General features: G+C 40.6%; 1 protein-coding gene across 2 annotated transcripts; it reads right to left on the reverse strand.

The window, feature by feature from the left end:
• Positions 1-7,389: 7,389 nt before the first annotated feature.
• On the reverse strand, positions 7,390-18,518 carry RWDD3 (RWD domain containing 3). Of its 2 annotated transcripts, none has more exons than XM_075508314.1 (4): positions 17,915-18,005; positions 11,940-12,424; positions 11,106-11,221; positions 7,390-11,007 (listed from the first exon to the last, which is right to left on the reverse strand). In XM_075508314.1, exons 1-4 carry the CDS (start codon positions 17,970-17,972, stop codon positions 10,893-10,895), a joined length of 774 nt encoding a protein of 257 aa, XP_075364429.1. In that variant the 5' UTR covers positions 17,973-18,005; the 3' UTR covers positions 7,390-10,892. The 2 variants fall into 2 exon arrangements, with proteins under 2 accessions (XP_075364429.1, XP_075364428.1); XM_075508313.1 differs by lacking the exon at positions 17,915-18,005 and adding an exon at positions 18,385-18,518 and having other exon boundaries at positions 8,205-11,007.
• Between the last annotated feature and the right edge of the window lie 6,228 nt (positions 18,519-24,746).

Genomic DNA, 24,746 nt, shown 5'->3' on the forward strand with positions numbered 1-24,746 from the left:
ATAAAGAACCAGAATCCTTCAGAAAGACTTTGATATTTTCATGTGTGTGTGTGTTTTGGGTTTTGTTTGTGGGGTTTTTTTGACTTATGAATGAGACCTACAGATTTGTTAAAAGTTCTGTTACCCCTTCATGGTGTGCTTCCAGAAGTACATCCCTTTTCTTTCTGCTATTGGAAAAAGGCATAAATAGAATCTCTTTCTGCTGGCTCAAAAAAAAAAAAATCTTTATTTCTATCCAGAAAAATCTTAGACCCCCCTTGCTGCTACTCCTAAGAATCCCTGCAAAATACTGCGTAAGAGGAATTACATGCACTCACATCTTTCTCTGTGGTAGTTTATTCCACAGCAGCTGAAACTTTGTAACATTTGTTGCTCCTCTTTTAATGATTTGCTGTTAATAAGAAATTTTCAGTGAGCTGTAACCCATTCCTACTTCAGATCCATAGGAAACCTAACAGCTAAAATTTCTCTTAGGACTTTCAATCTCACATTCTACCTAAAGGCAGGAAAACTTTTCATTTTGCTGCTAAACAATTATCCACAACTCATTTATTTCAACTTAGCAATGAATTTATAGAAAAAATCCATAAACTAAATGAGTGAGAATCAATTATTTCCCTTTTTTACATAGCTATTACTAGTAACTATGCAAAAAATCCCAGTGATTAGCTTTTCATTGTCCCAGCCACTGAGAACATTCCAACTGTCCAGCTTTCAAAACCAGTGCTCCCCAGTACTGGACAGCTTCACCTTCTACAATGACCCTCTTCCTTTGGAACTGATTACATGGTTTCAATTTAATTACCTTTTCCAATAGATTGGATTAGTTCAATAAATATTTCTGAGCCAGTACCAGTGCTCCTGTGGGTATTACACACACTCTTACACATCACGTAGCCCAGCTTCTATGGCTGTTTAAAAGCTGAGACCTTAAAAATCATCAGCGTGCTGCCTGTACTTCCACGCTTTGCCTGTGCCTTTAGCTGTCCCCAATTTCCCCCCACAAAGAGCTCTTCAGTGCCAGCAACAGGCATTACTGCACAGATACCTGTTCTCCTCTGCTGAGCACTAACATCAGTTTCTGCCAGGAGCTCGGAGAGATGGCAACTCTGGACCGGTTTGGGGACATGTCTTTATTCCCGCTCTGCTTTATGATTGTCCTTCTTGTTATGATAATTTTTTTCACAGCACCAATATGTAAATGAACAGCTTCTCCTGAGGTTTTATCACTGTTCCTTTCGTTGCTTTAAAAAGCATCCCCCTGATCCTTCAAAATTAGTCTGAAGGAAACCTGTAGCATCTTTTAATAATTAGTATTGTAGGAAATAAATAACAGAATTCATAGCAAGCAGCTTCCAGCTCCCTTTCTGCAGCTGCCTTCAAATAAAAAAAAAAAAGGAAAGAAAGAAATCTGGTGCACGGCTGGCAGGAAAGACACATGCTGTGTGCCAAGCTCCAGGCACTCTCCAGGTACCGTACAGCCCAGAAACTCTGAGTGACACCCTCGCACCCAGCTGGGTCTCTAGCATTTGGCTCCTTGTCAATGCAAAGGTAACCCTGAAGTCCTCCTTTGCCATACCAGTACCTCAGAAACACAATTTTCTGGAACCCTTGTGGCCATTCCAGTGGAGTATTTTCTTTCCCTCCTGTTTTTGCTCTTATTAGATGTGCCTTGTCTAACCCATACTTAAAGGCTCTTAATGCCATAGCAAATCCTTGACCCAGAATAGGTTTGCAACACTTAAATCCTGTAATGCCACTGACCACCGTTACCATCCAAAACCATCTTTGTAACTGACGTGGAACTGAGATACATAAGCCTCCCAAGACATTACACACTATTTGAGCAAGGACCATCGAACATCTCCACGCCAGGTCTCTATAATATCAATGCAGAAAAAGTCTCATAAAAATTAAACACTTACCTGTGATTCCACACATAAGTGGACATTTTTTTTCCAAAAGTGATTTGTCAACCCTCTTAATCCTTGCTTTCCAGAATGCCCATATTTTGCAAATAATCTGCTCCTGAAAGCTGCTGGTCACCTCTTCCATCAATCTTCCCAACCACCCGGAGGTACAACAACCTGGTTCCCCGGTCTTATGAGACTTTTGGAGGTTGTTGCCTCAACAAAGCCTCTGTCATCCCTGGGTCATTTGAGGAAAATTTCTAAGAGTTGCTCTAATTCCTTTGCAGACAGCCTACGGCTCTTGAGTGAGGTTAGTCATCTCTATGCTCATGAAAACTTCCATTACTTGTTCTCAGTTCTACACGCTGTTTCTGCTAAAAAGAGAAAATGACAATGAAGCTGCATATTTATTTCAGGCATTTCTACTTGAAACTTGGATACAGTAGCAATTTCTTTGCTCATATTCCCAAACCTCTTTCCAAAGAGTAATCAATCCAAAAAATCTTTCTTTTGGCTTCTCTGAGAGCCACATCACCAGTGTTTTTATTGCCGTCTGTTCCTTTCTAACACCTCCACTTCTACCAAATAAAAATCAGCCTCTGGCATAGCTCAGCTTCTGTTCAGCATCTCACGTGGACAGTGTTCTCACAAGTAACTCAGTTATTTTACTTTTTAAAAGAACTGCTTTTTATATTATCTTGACTGAAAAGTACTCATAGCATCAACTCCCATAAAAATGTACCCTGCCTCTGTATACTACTATAGTTTAGTGATCGATCAGAGACCGACAAAACCATTTTGCGTTGATTTTTTTCTTAAGTGCATCCCAAGAACGGTAAAGGTACATTGATTTTAGCACCTTCAGTCTTAAAATCATGGCACTGATTTTGCTCTGCACCATTCTCTGTGACTAGCACAAGTGTAAACTTCAGGTTATTAGCCCCTGTGGCACCAACATAAAAGGAGCACCAGGCTGCTCTCCTGATGTAAAGCTCAGATCACGCAGCAGTCAACCATTCGTTTTCTGCATAGGTGAAATTAGCTCCCTCAGTTCTCTACAGAAAGTTCAAGAAATATCCAGCTAATTGCTTCAGTGGAGCAGTTAGATGTTGCCGAAAGTGGTCCCATAAAGGCCTAGAGAGTACCCCGCCTCCAACCAGCAGTTACCAAGATCTACTATAACACAGTTAAGTTCAGCTCAAGAAAACTGTGATCATTTGACTACTTCCCATATAAATCAGTCTTCACGTCTTATTCACAGGAATGTAAAAGGTGACAACAGGAAAAGAAGCACAAAGTAGAGTTACTGTTCTCATGCAGAGATCTTCTGTATCAAGTTTCATCCAAAAAGGACTCTTTGTGTTCAAGTTATAATAGAGAACAATGCATACATATAATGAATCATAGATATTTATAATGGGAAATACTAATAAAATATTGACCCCAGTTCCATGATCTGCTATGTTCTAATGCAGGATACAAACGGATTACTCTTATTACATTAAGAAACACAAAGAAAATCAAAAGTGTAATAGTTGTTACCTTATTAGCATAAAATTAAAGCACCTGACTGCATAATTAACTGAAAATATTAAGGGATCATTTTTAGAGTCCAAAGAATTCCTTAAATTAATGTGTCTTTTAGGCAAATTTTTCCGTCACTCTGAAGAGTTGTCTTCACTGCCGGTTAATACTTCGAGGTTAGAAAACACAAACTAATATTGATACAAAAGCCAATATATGAAAATAGCACAGAACAATAACTGCAAAATGCTATTAGCATATTTACATTTCAAGTTCCATTTATGTCTATAATTAAGCATATAAACAATCATAACTCTTGCATAGGACAACATAAAATTAAGTATACATGTAAAATATAAAACCAGAGCAGAGTGCTGCCAGTGTTGCACGTGCTATGCACAAAGAGACAGGATGATAATGATAATGCTACTATAAGATATAAGAAAGCTGATCCCAGCAATTGCACTATTTTGTAATGTAAGTGTGATGGGTTGACCCTGGCTGGACACCAGGTGCCCACCAAGCCGCTCTATCACTGCCCTCCTCAGCTGGACAGGGGAGAGAAAATATAACGAAAGGCTCGTGGGTCGAGATAAGGACAGGGAGAGATCACTCGCCAATTACTGTCACGGGCAAAACAGACTCGACTTGGGGAAATTAGTTTAATTTATTACCAGTCAAATCAGAGTAGGATAATGAGAAAAATAAAAACTAAATCTTAAAACACCGTCCCCTCACCCCTCCCTTCTTCCAGGGCTTAACTTCACTCCCGAGTTCTCTACCTCCTCCCTGCCAGTGGCACAGGGGACGGGGAATGGGGGTTGCGGTCAGTTCATCACACGTTGTCTCTGCCGCTCCTTCCTCCTCGGGGAGAGGACTCCTCACACTCTTCCCCTGCTCCAGCGTGGGGTCCCTCCCACGGGAGACAGTCCTCCACGAACTTCTCCAACATGAATCCTCCCCACAGGCTACAGTTCTTCATGAACTGCTCCAGTGTGGGTCCCTTCCATGGGGTGCAGTCCTTCAGGAACAGACTGCTCCAGCGTGGGTCCCCACGGGGTCACAAGTCCTGGCAGCAAACCTGCTCCAGCGTGGGCTCCTCTCTCCACGGGTGCACAGCTCCTGCCAGGAGCCTGCTCCAGCACGGGCTTCCCACAGGGTCACAGCCTCCTTCGGGCATCCACCTGCTCTGGCGTGGGGTCCTCCACGGGCTGCAGGGGGATACCTGCTCCACCATTAACCTCCGTGGGCTGCAGGGGACAGCCTGCCTCACCATGGTCTTCACCACGGGCTGCAGGGGAATCTCTGCTCCGGTGCCTGGAGCACCTCCTCCCCCTCCTTCTTCACTGACCTTGGTGTCTGCAGGGTTGTTTCTCTCACATATTCTCACTCCCCTCTCTGGCTGCAGTTGCGCAGGTTTTTTTTTTCCCCCTTCTTAAATATGTTATCACAGAGGCACTACCAGCATTGCTGATGGGCTCGGCCTTGGCCAGCGGCAGGTCCGTCTTGGAGCCGGCTGGCATTGGCTCTATTGGACATAGGGGAAGCTTCTAGCAGCTTCTCACAGAAGCCACTCCTGTAGCCCCTCCGCTACCAAAACCTTGCCATGCAAACCCAATACAATAAGCAATTTCAGTTTCAAACTCTGGCAGAAATACGGCGCGTGCAACACTTCATCATCTTATTTCAAATGAACTATAATATGATGTGGGGACAGAGAAGCAGGTCCCAGCAGGGATGGCTCCAGGCAGCAGAGACACGGACAGGGAATGAGGGAACTACAAACAAGCGCTGAGGGAGTCTGCGTTCAGACAGCTCTCTTTTGGCCATTCACTGTAGATGTCCAAAGAAGGGCAACGAAGCTGGTGAAGGGTCTGGAGCACAAGTCCTATGAGGAGCAGCCAAGGGAACTGGGGCTGTTTAGTCTGGAGAAAAGGAGGCCCAGAAGAGACCTTATCGCTCTCTACGACCACCTGAAAGGAGGCTGTAGCGAGGTGGGTGTCAGTGCCTTCTCCCAAGTAACTAGCGATAGGACAAGAGGAAATGGCCTCAAATTGCTCCAGGGGAGGTTTAGACTGGATATTAGGAAAAATTTCTTCACCAAAAGGTTTGTCAAGCATTGGAACAGGCTGGCCAGGGAAGTGGTGGAGTCACCATCCCTGGAGGTATTTAAAAGACGTGCAGATGTGGTGCTGAGGGAGGGGGTTTAGTGGTGGACTTGGCAGTGCTAGGTTCACGGTCAGACTCGATGACCTTAAAGGTCTTTTCCAACCTAAACGATTCTATGATTCTATGATTATGTTTGTATTTTCACAGATAAAGCTGAACAAATCAAGGGATGCTAGGTTTTAAATCATCCGTATGTGGGGTTTATTAAACTTTTTAAAAGAAACAATGTAAATAAAATATTTTTCCACTATGAAGTTTCTTTGGGCTCATTACAGCACTTCTGCATATAATTTACACTAATCTCGGTGCTTTTTGTGGGTCATTCACACAGAAATAAGAGACAAAAAGTCTTATTATAGGAAAATGGGATAGAACTACAAACCCACAAAAATTAGGCTTATTCACAAAACAATCAAAACTACTTTCAGGTTTTTTTAATTGATTATGTCAAGGATTTTCATTTATAAGTTCTCACAGTATCTCATCCTCCCTGTAACAGCAAATAACAAAGGGGGGGGGTGTGCAAGAACTGTAATCTTAATGAGACTGAGTAAGTAAAAAAAGTTGATGAATTCCCAATACTGACGATGTCCCCCATTAAAAGTATTTCCCTCCTCTGGAACTTCACATTACTTCCACTGAAGTCATGCTATTCTCCTGAATGGTAGGCTACTTCACAGTATGTGCTGCTCATAAAGGTGTCTTTCCAAGAGATGATCATAAAAACTTTTAAATATAAATAGTACATATTAATGCTATAAATAATGCCTTGAAAGATGAATACAGAAAAGAAGGGAGTTTTATTCCTGCTCTTCCCTCTACCAAGACAGAGATGGTTTTATCTACAGACCTTGGTCACAATGGCGGTCAGTAACGATTCTAAAAAACGAAACTGTAGAAAGATTGATTTCTTGCAGAATTGAGTCATTTAATCTGTTAGCACTCTAATGTCCTCGTTTCCACAGACATCACTGCTCTGCCATAGTAGTAGCATAATTATGTAGCAAGACCTGATGTTACATGTAATAGTAAAAATTATCTGGATCTCACGCTGCCCTTTTGGTTACTTCAATTTACACTTGCTGCACAAAGGGTAATGAGAGAGAAGTGCTCCTCGGATGCCCAGGCCATCCTTCTTCTTGTGCCATAGAGAATGCAGACATACGACACTCATGAATCATATGAAAGGAGCAGAAAAAGTGAACGCATGCCATTTGCCAACAAACCTGCCTGACAGCCAGTGCCATCTCTTCTAGAGACTGGCAGATGCCTGCCCAAGGCATTCATTCAACTGCAGTTTCGCACACCCTTCTGCAGATCGAACGTGTCTCTTCAGGATGAGAATGGATGCTTTGGATGCGATGTATTCATGCAAAAACAACGGTGCAAGTAGGGCTGATGTTGGCTTTGGGGTTTTGCTCCTATTTCTATGTATCTTTCTTTCTTTCTTAATCCATTTTTTGTTTTCTTCACACTTAATAAGCCAAGGGATTCAAAAAGACCAATCAAACCTCAGTTTTGTCATAAAAACTCAATTCTTCAAGTAGTCAGTCCTACTGCAACAGCTTTCATTTTAGCCTGATTTTCAAAGGAAACTACGGTTATGCAGCTGTGCTGTCCATACGGAAGCACGCATATTTATACTACAAAATTCTTCTAGAACTTTTGAATTCAACTCATTTCAATTAAAATGAGAGGTTAACAGCCTGAAAGAAATCAAGTTCCTACAACTTTGATGAAAACAGGTAGCAGAGAAAAATGCTATTGATACTTCAGTGATTTATGCAGAGAGCACATTCAGTATCAGGCATCGTGGAACCCACCTGGGAGAGCACCATCATGAATGTCTCTTCTGCAAGAAAGGCTTCATGTGTGCAATTGTTTAGACGCGAGAAAGTCCACACGAAATGAGGCTTTACTTACCATGCTGTTCAAAGAACTATTTATAATACAATATCCACAAGAAAGCTAGCTTCTTATTTGTTAAACCATTTTTTCTTTGTGGATTCCTTTTTCCTTGCAATTGAATTGTCTGATTCTGATAGCTACATACACTTCACTAACTTTTTAGACACTGATATGCATTCTCTAACAATTCTCAGGAGTTTTGACTTCGTTTCCCTGCGTTTTGTTCTTCTGTGTCTGCTTCAGTTCCCTTGGAGGGCAGAACATGCACCACAGTATGCACTTCGATGACTTTTGTGCCCCAGGGGCTCACAGGCTTGCCCATCTCTTTTTACAATAAATGCAAACAAACCATCAGTTAACAGACAGCTGCAACATCCTTCCAAAAGAACAACCTTTAAAAATATTGTTTACTTGTCTGAACACAAGATATCCTCCTACCTTTCAAAATAAGTGACTGACTGATGGGTAGGCAAAAGCATTTGCTTTGACAGAATCAGACTGACATCAGTTTTCATGTTCTCTGCTGTCTGAACAGTATCAAGCTGATCAGATTTGTAATCCTTCTGAAGCACATCAAACCAAGCAAAAAAACTGCAGTCCTTTCCTACACTGGACTTCTTGATTTGTGCAATGTAAGTTAGTGAGTAACAAATTCAACTATGATAAAAATCCATTGTATAAACTGTTTTTTACAACTCCTGAAATACAGAAATCATCTAGCTTCTTACAACAACTTAATTTGGCAAGATGAGCACAAATCACAAGAGAGCTCCAACTTCCCCAATTCTCATTTGTTCTTTGACTTTTTTTACTTTTTTAAATTGGCTGTTGCAGAATGCTAGCTCTGACCAAATAGTTAACCAAGAAGGCATCAGGCAAGAATAGTCAAGAAAATACATGAGTTTATATCCAAGTGCAACTGGCAACCATTGACCCTACAAATTACTTTTCTTATGCAGCTAATTACAGTAGCTTTTATAGTAGGGAGGAAAAAATTGGAGAGCCTGCAAGATCTTGCAGGAAAGATGACCACAACAGCTGTATGCCTCAATTATTTTTGCAGTCACATGCATTTGAGATCACATGATTAGGTACACTACTCAGCCCAATTCCCAAACTCAACAGAAAGAATATACAACTGATTTATATGCATGTTGGATAAGGCCCCGGCTAGACTTTAATGGCCAAGGTTGTGATATAGGTTGTGCTGAGCTACCTTACTATTCTCTTTCCAGAAAAGTGAAGCATTTTAAAGTAAAGATCTGGCTGAGGACGTAAAATCCATCTGGCAAAACCTTACAACACTGAGATTTGCAGAGAGATACTGATCACATTTTCTTACGCTGTACATGCATAAGCCTTTTCTTGGTTTTGATCCTTGTCAGATCTATCGCATAGTATAAGGAGAGAGCCCCTGCATCTTTTCAAGACTTTATACTCCCCTGACACACAATTTTTCAACATAGACATTTTAACTGGGAATAGCTCAATCTGAAAACTATAATTTAAAACATGTTATTTTAATATTTTAAAGATACTTGTGTTTCATTCTTCTTTATAAAAGTAAAAATTCATCTCCGCATACACTTAAAATGGTAGAAAATTAGATTGCCTTTCTCTCAGGAAGCCATTTCAAAATAATATAGAACAGATTTGTAAAACCTGTTTAACCCAGTCTGTTTTCTGCTGTGCCTGAAGTACTGTACTACTATATGTGCTACACATGAAAGACTCATTAAGAAGAGCTTTTGCTATTGTCTTATTAAATAAGCCTCGGTGCATAAAATAACATGCAACATATGTATTTGAGACACTCCATATTAGGAAAATTACCAAACTCCTTAAAAACTTAAGAAACTCTCAAATAGTCTACAATCCTTTATGCATTTGGTATCTCACATAGTAAAACTTAAAAATCTTAGTAGTTTGCTTTAGTCGCTTTTCTAGTATACATAAAGAAAGAGGTATGATCTCATGGTCTGAGTACAAAACTGGAAATCAAAATGTCTTACTAATGATTTGCCAAACCACACTACGGGAACTAACCAAATTGTACCAGTCTTTCCCCAGTACAATGGAGAAAATTTAATTTACACTGAATTGATCAAATCTATTCAGTTAACAAAGAATACATGAGACATTTGGCTGCTGGGAGTAAGTTTTAGAGAGCAGTAAAGCACATGTTTAGCTACATGCTAAAATCAATTGAAATGGCACTGGTAGTTACTGAGAAACTCATGACTTCAAAATTTTTACTACTGGACAACTTATCTAGTCTTGCTAGAGAATGGTTATCACGTAAAATAGAAACCAAAGGTCATTAATAATTATAAGAAATAACTTTCCAATTCTCCCTAGGCAAACAGAACTTGCACAACTTAATTTGTAAAAATGATGTAAATAATTTGTAACGTTATACTGAAGTAAAACACAGACCAGTGACAGAAAAGTCTTTAAGTTGGACAAGGCCACTGACCAATCAAAAAAAAAATGCTAAAGGTAGGGAAATTTTAATAGGGAGCTATAACTTACCAGCTTCTAAATGACAGAAGACTTGACAGAAGTCTTGAGAGACAGAAGACTGAAGTCTGTACATATACTGCTCTGACAGTTTAATTGAATCAAGATATCTAAAGATGCACAGACAGTAAAACCAGATAAAGTACAAAAAGGAATCCATAAACTATCAAAGAAAATATTACAATTGGCTCTACCTTAGCTTTTTAATAAATTTAAATTCTCCACTTGGGTGTTTTTATACATTTTAGAGTAAAAACTAATATTCAAAAAGACACTTCAAATTTTTTTCAGGATCCAAGGGACATGAACTTTTTCTTTAAATCAACAGTCTAGCGTTTATAGTGAAATAAACAGAGAAGGAAAAGTTAGCAGACAAACACCTAAGGGATATTAAATATATGCTGTCCTCACATATTCAAATCTGTGTTTGCTACGCTTTTTATAGAAGTATCTTCACATAAGCTTTCAAAGCAAAATTAATCATGCTTTCTAGCAGGCCATTATGAAAAACCACTACCATGAGAGATAAAAACCAAAACATTGAAAAACAGGGACTGCAAAACAGAGTCTAACTAGAAGACTATTATTTTTACATGATTTCTTCCCAATCTCTCATGCTTGCCATGCAATTATCACAATTAACTCCACATTCCTTAGAAACTGTTATCAATACCCAAATGTCAAAAAATTATCAATTCTTAATGTATGAATTGCCTTCTCCTTCTTGCAAAAGGATAGCTAGTTCTGGAATTTTTTGCAGAAAAGCTTTAACATTGTTTGCCAAATTAGTCCTTTTCTCTTCCATCAGCATCTGCACTCAACTACTGCTTTGGTCAAAGAGTCCAGTGTTTTCTTTTCATTTTATTTTAAGAGAGGAGGCACAAACTCCGAGAAAAGAGTTGTAAGTCCTGCAGTTTCAAATTCCTTTTGTAGCTCATCCAGCGTTGAATATTCTTTGACTTCAAACGTCTGAAACCTACATTATAAAAGGGAAACTCATGAATATGCCTAGATTTGTCACAATGTAATTATCGATTCCGTTACTTTTCTATCCACAACAGTACTAAATTATACCTTTTATGCTGTGACTGTACTTTTGTCTCACACAGTACACTAATCATTTTCTCTTTGCATTTCTTTCCGCTTGAGTCCACATCTACCTTAGAAGTTTTCTGAAGAATCAAGTACTCCTAAATGACAAAAAAGAACAAAATATTAAATGTCATCTAGTATCTTTGAAGTTTAGTAAAATGCAAAAATCTATACAAAACATACAGATTTTGTTCAGAACACAGCAATCAAACTTGAAAGTGCCCATCCCAAAAAGTGCATGACTGTTTCTATTCATCAGCTTGAAGTTAAGCGCAGTCTTAAGTGATCTAGAGAACATGAGTTTGAAAAGCCACAACATTCTCCTCCAATATCACCACAAAAACCTGCCTAATGCAGTGGGAGTTCATAAGTACAGACAAGTTCAAAGCCCAGGCTTTAAATGCACACGCTAGGAGCACCATGTGGTCTAATTCAAGGAAACAGACAGTTAGTAATGAGCTAGAAATATGTTTGTTATTAATTTCTCATCACAAATGTTCTGTTTTCTGGGGCATTTGGGAAATACAGGAGGCTGAACCTAGGCATATTAGTCAGGAAACACAGGGAGTACAGGGGTATAATTACAGTGGGAAGCAAAGCAATACAGACCACAGGTCTACAGGTATCACTGGTTTCTTTGTCGTAGAATACCTTCTTTTTCTTAAATACAGAATAAAGTTGTTGGGCCTTCCTACGCTTCTAATGATCAATCTGCTTCCAAAATTGTTAATCTTAGAAAAACACACACAAAATATTCAGACACATAGGTTTCTGTGGTAAATCGATAGAACTAGTCAACATTCATTGTTCCTGCACCTTAATGTTGCTCCTGTCACCCTGAAGAAGAATCAATATTATCTTGCCCATGAACATCAGTCTTCCAGTCAGCCTTAGATCTGAAGCCCATTTTTCCACAGTTTTGACATATTTTGCCTTTGCTCTCATGTGATCTAAATGCAAAAGGAGCATCCAGATACCATCCTCTGTGCTTGTTCCTTTTGACAAAGTAGTTTTTTCATTGCAAACTGTTGCTGATTGCTTAATGACATATTTAAGATGCTGCTGTATCCAAAGAATCAGATCGTGTACCATGGGTTCAGAAAGACGCTTCTTTGCTTGTTCAAGTAATTTATCTTTCACGTCCATACATTGGGCCCTTGTAAGTTGGTCTGAGTTAACAGAAATATCTGGTAGAGTTGATGGATAATTGACTGGTAAATGAAATAGCAGCTTTAAAAGTACATCTGTATCCAGTAGTTCTTTCACGCTGATTTGAATTCTAAATGTGATTCCATGCGTCTCTGGAAAGTATCAAAAAATGAACATTAATAGTTTGCTTTAAGTTGAAATACATATATATTAGTAAGTCATGTTATTTTCTTTAACAATTCAACTCAAATGACTGCCATTCTATATACAGTAAGGGATGTGGGGTTTTTTGCAGGGTGGGGGGTTGCAACCAATGGCTCACGCTATACTTGCAGGGAATCCTGAAATGAAACACTTCCATATCATACTAGAAGGAAAGTTATTAACACATTCTAAAAAGCATTCACACCTTTTGGCTCTTTCAAAGTCTAGACAAGCCAGCAATAAAGAATTGTCTCTCTCAGAAACATGTAAGTCAGCTTCTACAGCTCAATAGCAGCAGCAAGGACAACTGAAAATAGAGACTTTTCTGGATGGACTCAGCACTGCCCTAACTTTGCTCCTAGAGAAATCTGTAAGACTTCTCACATCAATACCAGCGCAAGGCAAATAGACTTGTACTGAGTATTTTTTAAGACAACAATTCAAAAGCAGTTCCACACTAAGGAGAGACTTAGAAAGAAAAAAGTCACATTCTTTGTCCCCTACAACTTTCAGAGAAAACAGGCTTAATTCTTTTCTTCCAGCTTCTCTACAGTTACAACAGTTGGACTGACATAATGAAAACATCTCTGTTGTACATCTGACCCTAGATACTACACACATACATATATATATATATGCATATAGATATATAAATGTATGTGTATATACCTGCATATCTACTCAAAACCTGTTGTTGGTCTACTTTAGAATAGAATTATTTTCAGAGTGAAAAGAATACATAAAGTACGTAGCAGGGAAGGCAAAAGACCACATCCTCCTGATAAATCACAGAATCAAAGATGCTGAATATGAAAGTTATGTACAGTAATTTCTGCAATAAAACCTTCTTGACTAAAACACGTTCCACAGAAAAACAATACAAAACTTCATAAAGTGAAAAGCGGGGACAAAGACCTAACCTACTTTTGCTCCTCTGGCATGAAGTAAGAGGGTATCAGATAGAAGGTTATCTTCAGATGTTCACTGCTTCACCCCTTTGATGCATTCTAACCACTTCACCCCTTTTCTTTAAAAAATTGCTAAAATGTCAGGTTGATTCATTCTATGAGGGCAGGAGAAGTCAGATTTGAAAGGCAGATTAGAGCAGAACTGAGTTTCCGAGGAGCTCTTTTGAAATGACTTGCCTTCTTCTCCCCCTACCTTATCTTACCTTCCTTTACATGACAGTCAGTTGAATTATGTTTGATTAGTATTGCTGATGCTGCTAACCAACCTCGGTGCTCTCTATTTTATATCTAACCCCTACTAAATAAGTGAAAGAACCTAAAAGTTACTTGGACAGACAGAAACACTTTAGAGAGCTTTAGCCAAGGGCTTGTTTCTAAACCTCCTTCCTGGGCCATACGAAGAACTCTCTAGGTCAGAGCAGGCACAAAATAAAACAAGAAAACCCTCCAAACCCAATAATCAAACTCTAGCATTACTATAAAGAAGTCTCCAAACATCTACAAACCATCGCTACCTAAACAGAGTCAAATCCAGTGCTGAAAGTAGTGGACGCAAATCCAGTGAATTCAATGAAATTACACCCAACCATGCCCATACCTACAGGCACTACGTGTCAAAGCCTCATTCCCCGCCAACAGGAGTTGGTCTCCACTCTTCTAAGACCCTGTGAAAGGTTCCAGACTATTTTTAAGGCAAGCTTATTCCTCAGAAATGCATCAGCCTTCAAGGAGACTCCCAGTCTCCACAGTGTCCATCTGGCAGCATGTGGCCCTTGCTCGCTCAGGGGCAGTAGCTACGCAGGAGGACCTCAAGACTCCCCATTCCAATCTCTGTCTTCCGCTGCCCTGACAAACGTTTCTTACTGGGCACCAGCAACGATAGCTCCTCTGCCATTACGCTAGGCTCAGTACACATAACCACACACACAAGAAGAAAAGCCTGCAGTGGACCTCCTGGGACCCCCAGCACCCTCTTGGCTGCCATGGAGGGTCTCTGCACACACCTGAGCATCGCACCGCACCGCACCGCACCCAGACAGTGCCTGCTGACCCACTTCCTTCCAGCTGCCCCTTACACAGGGCAGCCGGCTGAAAGCAACATGCATTTGGCTGAACGGTATTAACGTTATTATATTCCTGCCCGTGAATCACTTTGTTTTAAACTACGTTGCCAAGAAATTTTAAAATGCACAGCCTATAAATGAGTTGAAGAATACTACTCTATTGCCAGCTTAATTACAGTGGCAGAAAAACATGTTACCTTTCTGATAATCCTCCTAGGATTTTTTCACTAGCTTGTCATAACAGATCTCACCAACTCAGAAGTAACTGAGGGATAAACAGACAGGCCAACCTTGCCCCTTCGGCAAGGGCCTCCTGCCGCAGTGATCATATTCTTAAGCCTGCAACAATCTCACACCTTTCCCTGGGATGATGAACGAATCCGAAGAAAGCAGCACAGCCTCGCATCCCAAGGTGTATCACCCTGAGCCATCGCGAAAAGCCCAGCCATGCTCATTTACATCTGCTTCAGACTTACTTTTAAAAACAAGAATCGGTTCAAAACGTTTGTGGGGCTGCAGCGTCTAAAGTTTATTTAAACATTCCAGCATCCATTTTCTGCACCAGTGCTGCAGACGGCTGGCAGAACAAAGAGCAAACCACCATCGCCCTGTGTAATGAGGCTCTAAAGAAATATTTCCTTTGTTTGCACACGCTACAAGGTCTGAGTTGTCTTCACAGCAAAATGGTGATTATTTCTGAAATAAAAGGTTGGGTATGACCATTCTTCTGGCATTTAATGTGCTCAAGACTAAACAATAAATTTTAACTCATTTTCCTCCATAGTTATCAGTATATTTAGCTCTAGCATACTTCAGATTTTTTCTTATGTTCCATGTCAACCAGACAGATATCCCCCTCCTCTCCTGCCCAAAGGCATTTTATGCAACACATGCAGTCTATTTTTAAATTCAGAAAATGGCACCTACTAACATACAAGCTTAGAATATATAAATATATTTCTATAGCAAGCTTGGGGAGCAAACCAGAAGAGAACAGATTAACAAGTAAATTATGGATTTCTATCTGTAACACTAATCTTTGTAAATAGATATGTAAGGTAAAAAAGATATGCTGTAATTAGTTTATTTAAATTCATCAACACATTGGTTTTGATAAAAACATATTTTACATTCTGAATACTTCATTGTTAAATTCCAGAAAGCCAAAGTTTTTAGCATACCAAGAGACCTGCAAAAGCATTTTCTTACATTCCTCAAAACCATGAATCCCCGATGGTCTCCTTTTTGATCCTGTGGATCTACACGCAAATTACTCTTAATGTATTAGAGATAGCATAACGTAACAGTCTTACTGGAAGTTACTTTGTGCATCGTTTGTCAATGACAATTTATATGGTTTGAAGACATAAAGCAAACGTAAGCTAATGAATACAGCAAAAGTTAATTCTCTACAAACTAAAGGATTCTGCAGCTCCAACGTAAAAGAGAATTCCCAAAGTAAGAAAACTACCAATAATCATTGGTGTAAATAATCTTTTAAATTCCAGCAGAAAACGATGGAAATCAACCAGATATGCATGATCCTAACGTATCATGAACGCATGCCTGGCTAAAGGCCCTGCAAGGTCACATAACATCAATATAAATATAATAGCCTGTTCCCATTGTGCACTTGTGGCACTTTATGTTCCAGTAAGGTTTCTAAGCCTTTTACATCCTGGTAACTTATAAACACATTTTTATAAAATCATTTTTCTGTATACGAAGCACAGAGAAGGATGTTAGAGAAATATACGCACAGATTTGGAGGAACAGACGTGCATATGCAATGTTCAGCTACATTCACATTTTTTAAAATAAACGTTAAGCCTGGATGCTGTATTTTCAAACTATGCCTGAAATAACATTCCTGAACTTTTTGACTTTAAGAAAATAAAACTCAAGTCGAAACATTTCATCAATCACATTTTAAAAATACAATTCTAAATACCAATCAAAAAAATAAAACGGCAGAATTATGTGCCTACACTGGAGCAAAAGGTGTGTCATGCAGATCTAGATGCAAAACAATTCTTTTAGATTACCCCCGTTAACTGTGCTCCTTGCAGACACTAATGTCTTCATCCCTCTGAGACTATCTACACACAAAAGCCCTCTTTCCAAATAACCACTTGCTGTTCTGTGCGAATCTATTTCAATAACTATTTTCAAATAAAAGTTTGAGGTTTATTCAATTAATTTCTTAGTAACTTTTTAGTTAAAGTGAGTCACTCAAGAGCAGCCACATGTAATTTCACACCAAAGCAGCACAAAGTTATTTTCACAGAATCACAGAGTGGTTGAGGTTGGCAGGGACCTCTGGAAGTCATCTTGTCCAACCTCCCTGCTCAAGCAGGGCCACCTACAGCAGGCTGCCCAGGGCAACGTCCAGATGGCTTTTGAGTATCTCCAAGGATGGAGACTCCACAACCTCTCCGGGCAACATGCTCCAGTGCTGTCACCCTCACAGTAAAAAAGCGTTTCCTTATCAATCCCAGTTCTTTTGGGCTGAATACATACGCAGACAAAATCTGACAGCAGGCCACAGGATCCATTTTTAACAGGGTTCTCCAGGACTTTACTGCAGTCCAACCAGCAGGAAGCTGCTTGCTGTCTGTCACTCCACTGGGGAGCTAGGCAGCATGCTGCAACAGCTCCCAGGACACCAGGGAACAGTAAGTGATACAGAATATATGCATATTCTCTCTGTGTGTGTCTGTGTGTGTCTGTGTGTGTCTGTGTGTGTGCGTGCGTGCGTCTGTGTGTGTGCGTGCGTGCGTCTGTGTGTGTGTGTATCTCTCTCTTCTCCAACAAATATATATAGGAGAGTTGTCACATCTGTGGTACGCACTAAGCAAAATTTACTTATGCTCTGGATCTGAATAGACATGCAACACTTGCATGTCCCACCTGACACTTTCTTTAAGCCTGATAGTAACTGCTGTTGTACACTGGAACTACTGAGATTTATTCTCCCTTGCTGAAGGAGCATCGTCACAGCACTGTGACAGCACAGACTGCTGAAAGTCATCTCTTAAAACTATGTTCTGATCAGCGGCCACCATGCCTGGTGCAGAAAACATGGAGTAAAGGTGTCTACACGTAGCGCGTTCCTAGCCTACAGCATCCAGCAGCTGATGGGAGCAAGTACTACAAAGCTTCTCACCTTCCCACTCGCAGCAAACATGAAAGATCAGCCTTAGTACCCTGTAAAACCTACAGCCATACACATATTGCTGAAGCTGGAGAACATTTGGCACATCCTAAGGCCCAGATTACTGTACCCCCAGAAGAAGACAGAGGTGACCCAAGGCTTCTCATACATAGCAACAGCTGCACCCCTAGTGAATATTACAGGATAAATACCTGGTCTTGTTACACATAAGAGATGCAACTGCTTATTTACCTAAATAGCAGCTAGCCCATTCCCATTGCTGCCCTTCGCCTACTCCAAGTTTCTGCATGCACTGCAAACCGCTGGAATTGAGAAGGTCGCTAATTATAAACGAGTAGGACCCGCTAGGATTTGTCCCCTACAAAGAGACCAGCAGCAGAGACACACGGCAGGAGAGGGACAGGGTGGAAGGCACCCATCTTTGGCGCTGCCGCTAATCGCAAGCGATTAAGCCGGTGCTGCCCGGTACTGCCCCGCTGGGCAGAGCCCCGCCGCGAGCGGCCCCGGAGCGCCTCCTCTCGGGGCCGGGCCGGGGGTAGCGCGGCCGGGGCAGGGCCGGGCCGCCGGTGCGGGGCAGCGGGAGGATCCCCGGCTGAGGCGGCGCCGCCGCCGCCGCGCCGGGTCTCGCTTGGGCAGCGCGGCGAGACCCTGCCGAGCGGGGCGACGCGCGGCTCTCGGCAGAGGAGCGCGGCCGCCTTCACCTGAGACCGCCAGCACCTCGCAGGCGTCCGGCTCGCAGTAGATGGCGGCGAGAGCCGAGAGCTCCTCCAGCGCCAGCTCCGACATGGCCGCGGCTGAACGTGCGGGCCGGGGCGGCGGCGGCGCCCCCTGCCGGCGGCGGGGCCGGCCCCGCCGCCGGCAGGGGGCGCCGCCGCCGCCCCGGCCGGTACCTCAGGGAGGGTGCCGGTGCCGGCGCGGCCCTTCGAGCCCTGCGGAGGCCTCGCCCGGCGCTGCCCGTCGGTTCAGGCAGGCGCGGCGACGGGCAGCCCGGCAGCCTCCGAGGCAGCGAGCGGCAACGCGCAGCACCAGGGGCGGCGGCGGGAGCCTCTCTCCCTCGGCGCCGAACAAAATGGCCGCCTTCTGCAGCGGCGGCGCCGGGCGCGGCCCGCTCTGCCCCCCCGCCCTGTTCCTGGTGTCCAACGTCGCATGACAATCTCTGACCCACAGAAAGGAATAAACTGATCGTCCTCAGGGTGTAGACAACCACCTGAAGCGCAGCCACAACACGCTCATACAGAAAGTTTTACAAGAATATAAATTTATGCTTCTTGTATTCAACGATTGGGGCTTCATAATCCTGTTAACAGCCATCTGACTGAGGTCTTCTACAGCCAATGGTATCATTAACTCCCAGGTATAATCACCTCGAAAGTAATACTCAACATCTCCCATTATTACAAAATCACTTTTAAAAGCAAGGGATGGGTGGCTTACTTTTTCAGGAAAGTATATCATGCTATTTTTAATCGCCTAAGTTCTGTTGAAATAACAAGAAACATGAGAGTGCTGAGCTGGGAATGAGGGAAATAATGCGAAGGGAAAGACGCTGAGAGCTGTCAGAAGTACTGCCAGGTACATCCATACAGCTGTCAGAAGGCTTCCGTGGAAATTAGCCTTAAAAGTGCTTCATTCTATTACTAAGAACTTTCTTGCCCCTGGTCTTTCCCCCTTCTCCTCATCTACTTTGCATATTCCATTTTACGTGTTTAAATAAAAAAGTCGATGTAAATGTCTTTTAAATTGACACTATCACAAGACATTGAGGTCCCTATGAATCAGTTACTGCACTCTGACATTTGGAAGTCATCAAATGAGACAGTATAATGTCAGCTTGATATTTTTCACACTATGAAAATATCAGCTTCATGTCAAAGATCTAAATTCCATCTTAATGTAATAAATTTTCTTGTATTCGCAGACTAGAGAAAATGCTAAATATTTAAATTTGAAATGAACTTCTACAGTTACAATCTGGCCTTCATATTCCATTATTATTAAATTGGAAGTCAAGATCTTATTTTCCCTCTTTTTTTTTTTAATGATTTCTTCAAACTTTGCAGTGTTTGATAGAATAGCATCAGCCATATTCGTTTCTCTAAATGGATGCTTTCCCATCAGCATGTGGCAACTAAAGTTCAGAAAAAAATCTTGCTTTTTAGAGTCAGCCTATATTAAACCAGCTCCAGCATCCTGTCATAAATCAATATGCCACTGACGATACCAGTATTTTCCACTTTGCCTGACAAGGCAAACAGAATGCAACCTTTCATACGTAGGTAAGATTAATCTTCCCAGTGTTATTTGCAAAAGTAGTATCCTTTGCTTTCCACTCACTATAATTATGGCCCCAATCAATTAGGTGTTGTGTCAACAACCACTAGTGATTATATATAAAACCGTGCATTTAGACCCATTTTCCCCTAACCTGAGTGGCAAATAAGAGAGGAGGAGGAGACAGACATTTGGAAAAAAACGACAATTTGGAACATCCGTCTACGTCTTTTTACCATCATTTCCATGCCAGCCACCCTGCCATCCCAGCTACCGCAACTGTAAGCGGTCCTAAAAGCATGTACTCTAGAAGGCATTAAAGGACCACTAGGAAGAGTCTAAAAGTCACTGCAATTGCCCATTTTGGGGTCACAAGACAAACACAAAGAGGAACCCATAACCACAGCTAAGGGTGATGGCTAACCTATGCAACGCAAATCACGTCCATCTTTCGGCACTGCTGTTGGACAGCTGCAGTTCCTATGTTTTCTGCTACAACAATGTTGGCAGCCCTAATGCAGCCAGAATGGTATTCTTACCAGCTAGAACTCTTCTTAACTGAGTTAAATAGCACTGATTTTTCAGATACGCAAGAAAGAAGCCATTATTTCTGTAGTAACAACTGTGTTATCACAATGGTAGTTTTCCCAAAAGTGGCTTGTACAAAAATGGCAGAGAGAAAGCAACATGAAAACCTGTAAAAATCACTCCAAATAAGCTAAAAAGGCAAAAGTTGAAAGAAAACAGAAAGAGAAGCAACGCCTGTAATTGTGAAAAATTGTGATAAAACATGGAGATGTTTCTCCTCAGTATTCTCAAGTACAGCTAGTAGAAAAGTTTTCATCTTTTTTTTTTGGCCCAAAGCATGTGTTTTTTAAAGTTGGAAAAAATTCATTTAACAAAAAACTTACATTGCAAATTAAAGCTGCCAAAATTTGCACAGTTTGTTCTAAGGTTAAATTCAACATTTTCATGAGGTTTTGCTCTTTGGTTTTTGAAAACGAGCTAATGAATTCTCATTGATATATAAAAAAACCCTGCTCTAATTTGAGAAAAAACAAATCAGAGGAAAAATCTCTTCTATTACTTTTCCTTTTAGGTATTTTAGTGGCAAGTTTTTCAAGTATTTGTGGTCTAGCAGTGCTTTTTAAAGGCACTTGCATTTATCCTCCATGCATCAAACTGCTCTAAGTCAATTCCCTAAGACACTTAATCTTTTGGCAGATGGAAACTCATTTTGAAAGTCTACTAATGATCAATTAAAGCATTAGCTATCTCTATAGACAGGAGGTTTATGAGGTCACAGTCTTCAGAAGCTGGAGGCAAGAGCAGCAGCATGTTAGAAAAATAGCTAAAACTTTCTGTAGTTACCACAAAATTGGCGAAACATCGGAAGACAAAACTCATGAATTAGCCTTTAATGGGTTTTTTTTTGCCATAATATGTTGAAAACAAATGTGATGGTTTCTATTTTATAAGAGAGGCCACAGTTCAAACTGAACATCAAAGGAAACTATCTATTCTTTTAATTTTTTTTAAATGAGGCCTAATAACAATCCAAATACTTCAAATAAATTTACATTATCCTTTAAAAATTGGATTCATTCAGGCTCCAGTCATAAAAATATGTACCCATGCTGCAAATAGGAAGACACGTCTTGTGAGTAGCTTCCATTTGAATCAGTGGTTCACTGGTAAATAATGCCATCATTTTACACTTGCTCAAAGCCACACGTTTAGGTTTGGAGTCAAGACTAGTACTCTGCCCACAAGTTTCTATATAATTTGATGTACAAGTAGTAAGACCAAATAGTTGCAACTGTCACATCCGTAAAAGAATTTAAGATTCTTTCTCTAGGAGTTTGGCAAGCCATTTTTTCTTGAAGGAGATGCACATGAAAGTGATTAACCATCTAATGCAACTAAAAAGGATGCTTTTTACAAAATGACATATCTAGTATGACCATAGGTTCCTATTATTACTAACGTTGCCGAGAGAATCAATACTTACTTGATTCACTGTGTATATATCTTTGCCTGCAATTTACCTTGTACAAAGTAAGATAAAATAATAAATTGAACACATTTTCATTCAGTGAGAGTAAAAATGCATGAAGTTGCCTACTAAAAATTTGTAGAAAACTAGCAATGCTGTGTATTTTTAAAAAGAATACATGTAAAGATACCTGTGGGTAGGGAAGGGTGTGATACGGAAGACATAAGCACAGCTAGCACTGAGTAGTGTATTCTATCCTCAAAATAAGTTCAGCTTCCCCATCAAGTGCATCTGTCTGTGGAACCTTACTCCATGGATTTTCCTCCAGGTGTAAGCAAAGGGAGACAAAAGATTAAAGTGTCATTTAATTTTGTAAATGTTGGGTACAGATCTGTTTAAAAAATAAAGGAGTGGTGTTTTTGAAAGGGGTATTTCTACTCTCTATAAAAACCACAACATTAGTAAGAGTCCAAAAATTAGGCAGTACTCCTTAGTTTACCAGTTCCCTTCATTTTTAGCTGCTGTGCTACAGCAACGTTAGTATCTGTGCCTCCATCTTTTGAACTTTGGCACATTAGCTATTATTCCCCCACACTTTGACACAAGAGTTGAACAAACAAAATGGGAGTGCATAAGATGACAGACTATTTGTGATCATTTTCAGAGCACCGAGAGATCCTTTGCCACTCTCACACCTTTGGAGGCAGAACAATATTCATCATCATATTTTAGACTTTAAATAATTATTTACAGAGCACATTAAAGCCCTGATAGTAAATACCTTATTTCAACATTAGACAGCATTGTTGTCCCATTTCACACTAAACTAGCATACCTCTTTCACATCATAATCCAAAAATGGTAATCCAGAACACTTGCTTTGGCAGTAAAAAATAGCAATGATCAACAATGGACACAAATACCTCCTTATCAGCAACACAGTCTCTTTCTTCTACAGCAGAGTACGGCAGAAATTCTAGGGCTTAGCTGAAAAATTCTTAAAGAGACTGAAGCTAGGACCATTGGCATAATATGAAAGGGAGGAACAAAGTTGTTTCTAGGGGAGAGAGAAATAAATAAATAAATAAATGAAGCATGACAGAAGAGCTACAGCTCCCCTTTCTAAACTGCCTGCTAGTACAATGCAAGGGCAAAATGTCATAGGATGACTCAACATAGCGAGGAACTCCAGGCATCCTGGAAGGACAAGCCAGTGAATTAGTCCCTAATTACAGAGCATTCATGTTGGCCAGATACTAACAGGACATGCTGCAGAAGAGCAGAGAGCTGGGCCAACGTTAATGAGTAGGGAGGGTGCTGTAGGCACAGCAACCACATGTTCAGCGCCCCTCTAGACTGGCAGCATGGTGCCAGGCACCCTAACTGCAGGGTCGTCACTGGCTGCCTGAAGCGATGCAACAGCAAGAGGCCAAAAACAGGTATTTGCATGCAGAATGGTCTCCTGCTTCAGGTAGCGAAGATCAGTACCGCTCCCGACTACATATGTATGACCCAAGACCTGATTACAGCTGAAGTGTTATGCTGGAGTCCTTTTCCATCAATCAGTCACAGAGATTGCAGTTTCTGAGCGCGGCAGTATCCTTGAAGAATGCATCTTCAGCTGCAGATCAGGAGAGCTCTCCTAACTTGGTTTAACTGCAAGGATCAAACACAATAGGTCAAGCAGGGCTTTGACACGGTAAAGCAGAATATAGGTGAACTTTAGATACCTAAATACGCAACTGATTTAAAAAGTGGCCCTGCTTTAGTGACAGCGTCCACATTTTCCCTTTTGCATGTGCACAAGCTTAACCTGGTTTGAGACACTGGGCTCCGAACTTCTGTTTCAGCCTGACTGGGACTGGGAACCTGATGCCGCTGCAGAATTCCCTGAAAGGGCCTGATCAGGATACTTCTTCACTTTTTTGAGCTTTGTGAACTCTCCATACCTCTCTATACTTACAGAGAAAGGATATAAATGTATTTATTTATGCATACACACACACACACACACACACTACTTCTAACCTAGCCTAAACAATAGTTTTACAGTTAAACATCCTCCCAAAGGGTAAAAAACATCAATTTAAATCACTGTTTTTCAAGTTTACATTAGAATTCTAACCACCCTGACACCCATCTTCTGAGAAATAGTGAACTGCCAAACATGCATAAAGTAACCCAAACCTAAAAGAGAACTCCATGTTTACTTCCTAAGTCTTACTGCTTGTAGTAATAATGAAATATTGAATGTAGAAATAATGAAATGAATTATTTTCATTTACACTTCAAGGATTATTTAAAAAAAAAAAAATTCCTTGCATTCCTCTCTTCAGAAGTTAGCCAGACTCAGGATGAATATATTTGTTGTCATATGCTCTTATTCTGAGAGCTGCTGGTTTGGTTGGGAAACACTTGAATTTAGTCCTTGGTTTTTGGTTTTGTATTCACTTAAATAAATGAGTAGCACATATTGAAAGATGTGATTAGTTGTAACGGACTATAATCTCATATGACATGCATATGACACATCATCTTAATAATTCTTACAGCTAAAAATATGATCACCAAATACCAAAGTTAAGAAAAGTATATTTATTTGATTCTCCTTTTTGTTTGATGACAAGGTAGTACATTTCATTAACAGTAGCACAGAAAAGAACAATTTTGCATCTATGTGAGATGGAACATAACAGAAGACAGTAAACGCATGAAGTGGCATGTGACACCTTTCACCAGATATAGCAGCAATTAAAACGTCCATAACGCACTCAATATCAATGCTTCCAAAATCAA

Source organism: Mycteria americana, chromosome 7, assembly GCF_035582795.1.
Source record: "Mycteria americana isolate JAX WOST 10 ecotype Jacksonville Zoo and Gardens chromosome 7, USCA_MyAme_1.0, whole genome shotgun sequence".
Lineage (NCBI taxonomy): Eukaryota > Metazoa > Chordata > Aves > Ciconiiformes > Ciconiidae > Mycteria > Mycteria americana.

Coding starts and splice junctions, on each gene's coding strand:
- RWDD3 (XM_075508313.1), bottom strand. CDS start 18,469: ATGTCGGAGCTGGCGCTGGAGGAGCTCTCGGCTCTCGCCGCCATCTAC. Junction 11,222..11,939: donor GTGACAGGAGCAACATTAAG/GTGCAGGAACAA, acceptor TTTGTCATTTAG/GAGTACTTGATTCTTCAGAA. Junction 11,008..11,105: donor GTACAGTCACAGCATAAAAG/GTATAATTTAGT, acceptor TTTATAATGTAG/GTTTCAGACGTTTGAAGTCA.